This window comes from Choloepus didactylus, chromosome 15 (genome assembly GCF_015220235.1).
Source record: "Choloepus didactylus isolate mChoDid1 chromosome 15, mChoDid1.pri, whole genome shotgun sequence".
Lineage (NCBI taxonomy): Eukaryota > Metazoa > Chordata > Mammalia > Pilosa > Megalonychidae > Choloepus > Choloepus didactylus.
The window spans coordinates 70,542,409-70,552,660 of record NC_051321.1 but is presented as its reverse complement, the minus strand read 5'-3'; the positions used below and the strand labels follow the sequence as shown (position 1 = coordinate 70,552,660).

The window sequence follows — 10,252 nt, the reverse complement described above, 5'->3', positions numbered from 1 at the left end:
CGCACCACACTTCAGCTAAAAGAGGAATATGTGCCTGCCTCACTATTGTCAGTCTTCTGATTTTTAGTCTCTTACCTTTTCTTTGTTCTTAAGGGCTTGAATTAGCCTCCATCCCTTGTCTGTAGGGGGGACTTCCTTTTCATATTGTGCTTCCCAAGGCTATAGTCAGTAGATTCCTAAAACTATTGACATAATTGTCACTAGAGTACTAGAATGTCTCTTCTTTACTGACCAAGTACATGGAAGTTCATCATACTGAGGCATAAACAGAATCCTCAGTAACACTGATGATACCACACTGATCATCGTGGTGGGCAAGTCAGTCTACATTTCACTCCACTTCAGTGGCTTGGAAGTCACTTGGAAGCCCAGTTATTTTTGCCTCATTAGACATGAAGAAATGGAGAAAGGCTGAAAGTCAAGATATAAGTGCTGGTTCTTCATGTTTCCTTCTTGTTCTTATGTTATTAGCTTTCTTCTTGTGGCTCCATTCTTTTCTTCTTTCACTCTTCTCAGCTTTTAACTCCCTTTCCCTTAGGAAAGAGATAGTCCTTCCTATACTCGCCTCATTTCTGCTGCAAGGGCTAGTGGTTGGTGCTGGGATAGGAAACCCACTCTACAGCAGCATTCTTATCTTGGCCTGCCTAGAACACCCAACTCATCTTTCTTCTAGTAAGAAAGGACCTTTTTTTTGCAACTTCTAAATTTCCAGGATACCCATTCTCAGATTGGCAGCTAAAATCAAGATGTTGCCAAGCATTTATTCTCTTTACCTAAGATTGGTTACCCAGTTCAATTGCTTCCTCATTTTTAATGAAGTTCTTACCTTGCTCTTCAGAGTTCTTTACCTCAAAAGAGCAATCCAGAACATCTGCTTTTCTTTTTGCAGAATCCCTAATCTCAAACATCTGTACCTGGATTGTCCAGTTTTCCTCCTCTGCCATCTTTTATATACAAACAGATTGTATGCCAAGAGTCCCTTGCCTCTAGAAATTTCTGCTAAAACTTCTCAACTGTTTCCTTTTACAATTAAATTATTGTATTTATTAATTTGATAGACTCCAGCAAATCCTTTCTCTAGCTCTGGCTATACTGTCAATAAAAAGATGAATACAGCAAGGTGATTTGTTTAGCTTGACTGTTAATTGAACATTCTGAGATCACAGTGCCTGAGCCGCCAAGCGTGATCACATTTTATTCTCTATCATCACACAAGTTGTGAGGTGGCTGCAGAGCACTTATATAAGTGCTCCTAATATAACTTTGTTGTATCAGCAGACATGCATACTTTCTCTGAGCATCACCCTTCTGGTTACAGACTGAGCAATAAGGGATCAGAGCTACTCTCCCACAACCACCTACCAATAACAAAGATCCATGAATGCTTAGTAGTGCTGAACTATTTTTCAAGCTGAGAGTTCCAGCTAATCCCAATATGGCCCCCTTTTTCTAAATTCTTAAGGGAATATATCCCAAGAGCAAATGAAGTGAATGCCAGTTTTCTGCATGAGGAAATCATCATCATCGTTTTATTCAAAGGGAGTTCATCTGAGGGAGTTACTCCTGAAGTAGTTCAACAGAACCTTTGGAAGATGCTGCTCTTGTTTCCTTAGCATCAACCGATTTGAGAAAACCACTGTCCTACAATACAGCAGAAGGTAGCACCAGTGAACATATGGCAGGTGGCATAAATGAAGCTATGAATACTGTTTTCAGATATTCCTGAGCTAATTCAGTAGCCTTGGACATTTCCCTCAAGAAGGTTAGAATATGCTTCTCACATTAGCAACTTTTCCAAGTTAAAGCAGTGATAAACGCAGTGAGCAGCATTAAATATCCCCCTTTAATGCCTCTTCAGATATTTGACTAGAAAATCAAGCAAAAGCAGCATTGTCCAAGCTCTACTCCAAAAGCCTGCCCCTATTCTTTTAGTCAGTGCTTCCTTAAGCAAAATGAGAAGTATGTCCTCAAAAGCTAGCTAGCTCTGCCTAATAATTCTGATGGTACCTTGGCAACCCTACTTTTCTCTACTGGGCTTTAGAATATGAAAAATGGACCTGTGGTTCTCCAGCTCACTCAACAGCTTCACCTTAGAAGACAGTGATGGTCTCCATGAATAGCTTTCTAAGGTGAAGACTTTGAACCAGAGGTGATCCATGTCATCTCTGCTTTCCTCCTAATGTTAACTTTTGTTAACAGTCCTTCATCACACAGACCCTTATTAAGTAAATATGCCTACTGCTGATTTCTAGTTTACCTAGTAACACATTTGGATTAAATTAAAACGTTTAGTTTCAGATCTTGAGGATTAGTTTCATTGGCTAGTCTTCAAACTAAAGGAGAAACCCAACCTAAACGTTCTTGCTAAAGTAACATCCCCATCATTTAAAGCATTATTTATACAAATGCACTTTATTGTTTTAAACAGAACAAAAGAAGAGGCAGAAAATATTTGCATGTAACAAATCGTAGCTTATAAATGTTTTTAGTGAAGACATCTAGTCATCATTTAGGGCTTTTTTTTTTTCTTGTTTCAAATTTACTGTCTTGAGCACTGATATTGAAAAAAACAAACAAACAAAAAAACCACATCTGGCATTAAGTATGAACCAGTGTCTCAAAACACTGGTAGAACTTGGAAAGCAAATATGATTTTTCTTATTTCCTCTAAGTAATCTTTAGTAAAACAAAAGGTGATCTTTGGCATAGATTCATACTTTAAAGGCATTAATATTGCATTTATATCAGGTAAGCAACTATACAAATATGCTGAGGACCTTGAAAATAATCTTCATTAAAAAAGAAACAGGAAGCCTGAGTGTACAGGACCAACTTAAGACAAGTTTTACACATTCAGTGTTGAGATCTAATACAGATAAAGGGTTGGGGATAAAAACATTTAGGCAATGATGCTTACTCCTTTACTCATCTGGTTCTGGCTTTGGGAAGAATCATGTCCTTTCACATGCCAGGGAACACTTATTAGACAGCAAAAAAAAAAAAAAAAAAGAAAAAGAAAATTGCCCCCCTCTCTCACTTTGCCTAATAGGAAACTTATTATAGTGATAAATATTATATCCTTTACTCTCTTGAACAATCACTGGGTGTGCAGAGGAAGCAGAGGGCTTGGCTGTAGTGGGGGTAGGAATTATAGGAGTATTTCCCATTGATTTATCATTTAAATCCCCAGCAGTGCCAGAATTCCAGTCTGCAAATTCCACTCTCCCTTAGGTAGGAAGTGCTTTTTAGACAGGATTGCCTTTCCATTAAACACTCTTGGGGGACAAGCACCAATTTTTAGGACTAAATTTCAAAAGGGTCTTCCAAAATTACAGATGAACAACCTACATATCTTTAAAATCTTGTTTAGCAAAGGTTTAGGGGAAGACTAAAGGTCAGAATGGAAGACATGATTTCTTAAAAATTAATTGCAGCATTTGAGCTCAGAAAGAACAGTAAGAGCTAAGAACAAATGATAAGGCCTCAGCACAGACCTCTGCAGGCAGTGACAAAGCATGGAGCACCTGGGAGTGGTCCTGCTGGGAGGCTGGGCAGGGCCACCGCCGGGCACTCTGCCCCTCCAGTGGCAGAGAGCACCAGGAAACAGTGTGATCATGGGATGGCTACCTTGGCAGGTGGGGGCAGGAAACTGAAAAGGAAGTTTCCCTAGCACAGACATTGCTCTGGGGCATGGTAAAGACAATCGTGTGATTCTGTGATTTCCTTTTGACAGAATGAAATTTAGTTTCATACTGTGGTAAACCTGAAGGAATAAACTGACAGTGGACAGAAAATGCATCCAGGCCCATATACTGGGACTACTCAGAGGCTACCTTCCCTTGTAGCAGCAAAGCTCACCTCTGAAAAGGACCCAGGTAGCACAGCCCAGGGCAGGGAGGCAGGGTCAGCAGCAACACGGGAAGCCCAATTCAGTTTTTGGAGGCATAGTGATTTCCTTCTTAACTAACTTGCCTGGGCCCTGAGAGTTGGGAGTCTAGAGGGGAGCATAGGGGCAGGGAACAGAAGACAGAACGGGTTCCTCTCGGGAACCTGTCCCCCAAGGGCCAAGGGCAGAGCAGAGTGCCTGGCTAGTGTTCACTCTTGGATTCTGAGCTTATGTGAAACTTATGTGCTAGAAACCCAGTCTGCCTACTGGGATAGGGTGTGCACAGGTATAGCTGTGTTTGAAAATATAGGCTTTATATGGAGATACATTTCAAAGTATCCTCCATGACAAAAGAGTATAAATGTTTTCTAACATGAAGAGGCCCCGTTCCTTTTTGGTTGACAGCCTGGGATGTGGCTTTCAACTGCCCAACAACTCTGGATGGCTCCTGGGACTCTGATCATTTTCCTTCTCTTAGACGGGTTTCTGTGCCAGAGAGGTTTGGCCATATGCCTACTGGTACCAGGGAGTCTTTCTAACCCAGCGCAGCGTAAATCCAGCGTCTGTTCGAATTTTGATTGACGCTGCTTCCGCTTCTCGCACAGTCTCCTTCACAGACTGCATGAGGTTCTGGGCGTTGTGAACCAGCATCTCCGTAGCCTATAATGAAAGAAGAGTTCTCCATTACTCACTGTCCCTAACACAGCCACCTCCCAAAAAGGTTATAGCCAAGGGTGGATAGACTGTAGTTAATCCACCTGTACCTGGCATCTCCCACACTTGCTTGAATTATTGGTGGTTTCACTGGATCACCAGAAAGAACCCAAAACCAGATCCGTCACTGATTGTGTGCTTGCCCTCAGACAGCCTATGGCAGGCAGGTACTCATTCCTGGCCTTCAAACCCATGCCTGCCTCAGGTTCCTTGCTCTTGCTGTTCCCTCTACTTGGAATACTCTTCCCCTGGGTATGCAAGGACTCATCCCTCCCCTCCTTCAGATCTTCACTCTAACGTCACCTTCCCTACTCACCTCATTTTATTTTACTAACCACTGCCCCAAACCCTAGCATTCCTCAATTCTTTCTTTCTTTATTTTTCTCCATAGAACCCATCATCATTATCACCTCATTTTATTTTACTAACCACTGCCCCAAACCCTAGCATTCCTCAATTCTTTCTTTCTTTATTTTTCTCCATAGAACCCATCATCATTAACTGATATACTATATATTTTAACTGGGTTTTTGTCTGTTTAATCTGTCTCCACACTAATATTTAAGTTCTATAAGGGCAGAGATTCTTGTGAGTTTTGTTCACTGCTGTACCTCCAGTGCCTGACACAGTATAGGTATTTTATAAATAGTGAATGAATGAACAAACAATTAAAAAAAAAAAAAAATACACAAACAACCAAATGAACAAACCAACCATGCAACCAACCACCTTATAAATCCATGAAAATCTAAATAAGTTAATCTAAACACACAAACTCACAGGACTGGGATCACACTGGTACTCTACCGTAGAAAGGCAGGGAACTCAGTGATCAATTAGTCCAATAATTCTTAACTACTTTTGAGTCACAGACCCTTTCAGGATTTGATAAAAACTGTGGACTCTTCCCCAGAAAAAGCTCACATGCACAAAATTGGTGCATCTAATTTCAGAGGGTTGACAGGCTCTGAGAGGCCTAACTCTAGGTTAGAATTTCTGATAAGCTGATCTCTTCATTTGGTCAAAAAAAGGGGCTGAGGCCCAGAGAGAAAGATTCAGAGACTTGCCACCAAAATCACACAGCATTCAGGAGGAGGACTCAAGACTTCCTGGAGTGCAGCCCTGTGTATTCTCCATTCGACCACACTCTCATTTTCTACCTTTTTTTTTTAATTTGGAATATTTAGCCACAAGGATGCAGAAGGTGGGGTGGACAGGCACTTAAAGGCCTCAACAGAGCCAAGCCTAATCCAGGGGAGGAAAGTAACTAAGTAGAGTCCCAACCCTGCCAGTGATTTAGTGTCACTTCAGACACCTAACCTCCCTAGGCCTCAATGTCCCTTCTCTAAAAGTTGCGCAAAATCTACAGGTTTACTTCCATTCCACATTTCTGACACAACTCACCAACACAGAAGCTAATAATCCATCCCACATGCTGAATACTCAATTCACTTGTAAAATTTCTCCCAAGCTGAATTAAACTGCTTCAAAATAGCACCGACTTGCTGACAAGAAATCAGAAGCAGCAGACACATACCTGCTCAGACTCCTCGTCACTGATGTTGGTTCGGCCCAGCATGGTGGCCTTCACCGTGGACAGAATTTTGAGCTGGGTGCTGATAGTTGGGATTCGCTCACATACCTAAGGAGAAAGTTTAATTTAGTATGTTTCCAAGTTTGTCTTGCCCGCCAGCTCCAGAAGGGCAAGACTTATCCACCTCTGTATTCTAGTGGCTGACACAAGGAAGGCACTCAGTATACTAGCAGCAGGATGCTACTTGTTTTCTCCCCAAGGTCAGCCCAGTCCCTATGTCCAGAAATGGAAGTGTCCAAGTTCTTTCATTTCATTAGGAAAAAAACTTTTTTGAATCTGTCTTTCCCAAATACACGTGTGTATTTCCCCTGTCAGCTATTTCTTTCCCCTCTGCAGTGCCTCATCCTCTCCCCTCACCGAGCTTCCTCTCTCCTGCTTTTCTCGCTCCCACATCTCCCCCACTCAGACATGCACACACCCCCTTCCCCCACAGCCTCCTTTCCCTGTACCTGTAAGAGGTTGGTTCTAATCCGCTTATCAGTGCACTGCTTGGCAACCTCCTTGGCCAACCGAGTCACCTCATCTGAGGCTTTGGCGATGTCCTTGGCACACTGAATCAGTGCCCGCTTGGTGCCACTGCCCCCTCTTACCAGTCGAGACATTTCAGCCATCAGCAGAGCCATGCGCTTGGCTGCTGCAATGATGTCATTGCCCTAGAGAGAAGCAAAGGTACAGTGGGACGCCCAGCTCACCCTCTGGCCAAGTCAGGGAAGGAAGCAGGAGCACAGAGAAGAGAGGAAGGAGACTGCTGGATAAAAAGGACCGTTTTTCAGTCATATGGATAGCAGTGGAGAAAGAGACAAAGAGAAGCGTGAGCCAGGGCACTCTCCCCAGCCCTCAGTAAGAGAAAGAGAGAGAAATACCACCCAACTGAAAAAAAGGAAGACATGGATATTAGTCTGAAAGGGCAACATGAATGCTCCAGGCACAGCACTAAACAAGCACTTCAGCATCTCCAGGTTAATTCCAACAGTGGCATAGGGGACAGGACCAAGGAGTTGGTTAATCACACATTTCCATCTCTAAAGGGGAAAGCAGTACAGCTGGCCAGAGGGGAAAAATACAGAGGAGGCTTTCCAGATGCTGAAATCATCCTCTTGATCCTTACTACCCTGTTGCAAACAGCAGCCAAGGAGGACTCTCCCTACTGCACTAGAATTTAAAACCCCAAGAAACTATTCTCAGTCTGGGTGAGAAAAAAAAAAATTAATGTCATTTTCTGATTTAGAATGCCCCAATCCTCCCTTTACTGCCTCTCATTTGTCCTATCAGTCAGAAGGAACATTTTATTTTAATTTTTCACACTAAGGCCAAGAATCAATTCTTCAGTCCCCTCAGCTAAGTGAAGCCTGGGGATGCATCAGGAAAATAAAAATCATTGTCAGGCTGTAAACTGAACCCCAATTCCAACTAATGGCAATTTATCTTAGGCCTGACATTTTAGTTCATTAAAACCCTCATGGGACATACTAAAGAGATGTACAGGTAATTTACTTAATGCCTTCAAAACGCTCATCCTTTAGCTGATAACCAAAAATATCAGCAACTGTGGAGTGGTAAGGCAATTTTCCAAACTACCTAAAAAGTCAGGCCCTGTTCATTTTTCCCCTCATGTTTTTCAATTTTTATAAAATGCGGTGAGGCATACACAAACCATGCCACAGCAGGGCGCTCTGAGAGAGACCTCTACAGGCACCGTGAAGTGGCTGATCATTTATGCACAAAGGTGTGTGACATCTCAAGCAGTAATTGAGGCCAAACAGGACACAGGTATGAGAAGAAAGCAGCCATTTAAAGGAAGTCATAAGGCAACAGGATGTGCTAGACAAGGCGACAAGGCCCTCTGGGCCCACGTCTTCCAGTGCAGACCTAGGATCATTCTAGGATTTCATGACATTAGTGAGAAAACAGTGTAGTGCTGGAGTTAGTACCCATCACTCTTCAAACCCTTTCTTCTTGCAACATGCTACCTTCAAAGGAAAAAAAGTGATTACCTCCCCACCCGCAAAACTAGTTTTGCTTCAGTCCCCCTGGTGCCTGCCCTGCAGCCTTGCACACTCTCTGTTGCCACTCCCACCCTTATCACTGAGACACCTGGACAAGCAGTCAGTGAAGCCCCCCTCCCTGTGGGCTCCCATCAAGGCCAGCAGCTGCCACGCAGCCAAGTGCAGGGCAGCAAGCAATCCTCTCCAGAGACGCTGCCTCTGAGCCATCAGTGAGAGGTCAGTGGGAGACAGGCAAAGCTCAAACGTCGGGCCAGGTGACCTCTTGAATGGTCTACAATGGTTCCCAACCTGGAAGTCATTGAAAGACTCATCCACGGCTTCCCAAGGGCATTAAGGTTCCAACAGTGGCCACAAGGTTGGGAAGAAAGGAATCCTTTCAAAAAGTGACCCCATCTCTCTCCAGCCCCCAAACCCAAATGCAGTTCAATTAATCTGGCATTAGCAGACCTATCAGACTTGTGAAGCCAGTCCTAACAATAAGGTGCAGACAGACAGTTGCCCGCCCTGCTCAGACTCACAGGATCGCACAGATCATGAGTGATGCAATGTGTCAAGGCTGCACATGGCCGGATGCATTTGGAGCAGCCCCAACTGGGGGTGCTAATCAGTACCTTACTAGACCACTTGGTAGCTTCCCGATGCAATGACTGAGCCGCGGCCAGAATGGGCTGGTTGACCGGCTGATTGGATGGCATTACCAGCAGCTCAGGTTCGTAATCGTCTTCCATGTCAGGGGGGACAGGGAACCCAACAGCATCAGCCGCATCTGCCTCAGCTACAACACCTATACCCACCTGAGCAGCTGGGGTACCCGGCTTTGTCGATGGCGGGAAGGATGAGAAACAGGGACAGTGTTAGTGAGAGCAGTATCACTTTGGAAACTGAGCTTCAGCTTGTTTAGTAATCAAAGCTGGACTGGGATGGGAAAGAAAATGGCCCAGGAGCCAGATGAACCACACCCCACAGGGAAGGAGCCCTTGGCCTCCAGCACCACTCAGCCCAAGTTCCCCTGTGGTACCTAAAGGAAAGAGACTCCAACTGCAAAGGGTTTCCAGAGATATATCTAGGCCAAGGAAGCAAGTGGCATTCATTTTTTGTATATACTTACTACCAAAGTTAAATTTGCCAAGAGTAATTCTCATGTCAGACATTTTTTGAGGAGCCAAACAACCAACAATAGTAGCTGAGTACCTTTAAAAGGAATCCAGAGGAAAAATTAAATGCAACCACACAAGTTGCTCTGAACCTAACAAAGGGAACACCCTGCTGGATCCTGTGGACACTTCCACACCAGGGCACAGGAAGTGACATGGGTCAGCTCTGCAGCTGCCAGACCCAGATGACTATTTCCAAAATAAAAAACAGTACATCAGAGGTAACAAAAACCAAATGAAGAAAGAGGCAGGAAAAAAAAAAACAAAAAGCAAAAAACAATGCAACAGTGGGTAAAGAAGACTTACTGAATACCCCACCATCACCCAGCTCGGAGAAGCCTCAAGAAGACACCTCAGCCAGCCTCCCACCTCAAGGAAAACTTCAGATCCACACTCTCTCCCCTTAAGGTCTCCAGAGACAAAGCTTTCACAATCTCTGGCTGCATCCATTACTAGTACCACCTCAGAAAGCTTCTCATTGGTACAAACTAAATCTCTCCTGTTGCAAAACAGGCTTCTCACTCACCCCAAACGAGCCTGATCTAGTTCACAGATAAGACAACACGTGGACTTGGCCACCTGCCGAGGCTGAGCTCAGAGGTGCCCTTGGAGGAACTCAAAATTTGGTGCCCACAAGAGAGCAGGAACCAGGAGGGGAAGACGATGAATTTAGTACCAGGGATGGGGATTCTAAAAGGCCCAGAGAGAAGCCAGGGGACTCAGACACTGAAAATTAGGCAGGAGTGAAAAGAAAAGAAAAGGAACTGCCTCAACGCAGTCAAACCACTTATATGAGGAATGGTAAATACAGGTTCTTTCAATCAAACATCTCTGATCAAGAGAAAGTAGAATTTTGCGTGGAATTTTCTGAGGTTGCTATCACTCCTAAATGTCTCAG

General features: G+C 43.9%; 1 protein-coding gene across 2 annotated transcripts in view; it reads right to left on the bottom strand.

Annotated features, from left to right (window-relative positions):
* Positions 1–2,473: 2,473 nt before the first annotated feature.
* Positions 2,474–10,252, bottom strand: part of VCL (vinculin) — a 111,360-nt gene continuing 103,581 nt past the window's right edge. The window contains exons 19-22 of one of the 2 annotated variants that reach the window (XM_037803697.1): positions 8,812–9,015; positions 6,644–6,847; positions 6,138–6,242; positions 2,474–4,546 (exon numbers count right to left, since the gene is read on the bottom strand). In XM_037803697.1, coding sequence (XP_037659625.1) covers positions 4,400–4,546; positions 6,138–6,242; positions 6,644–6,847; positions 8,812–9,015 — 660 coding nt within the window. In that variant the 3' untranslated portion in view covers positions 2,474–4,399. The remainder of the gene's footprint in view (positions 4,547–6,137; positions 6,243–6,643; positions 6,848–8,811; positions 9,016–10,252) is intronic. The other variant, XM_037803696.1, reaches the window with a different exon arrangement.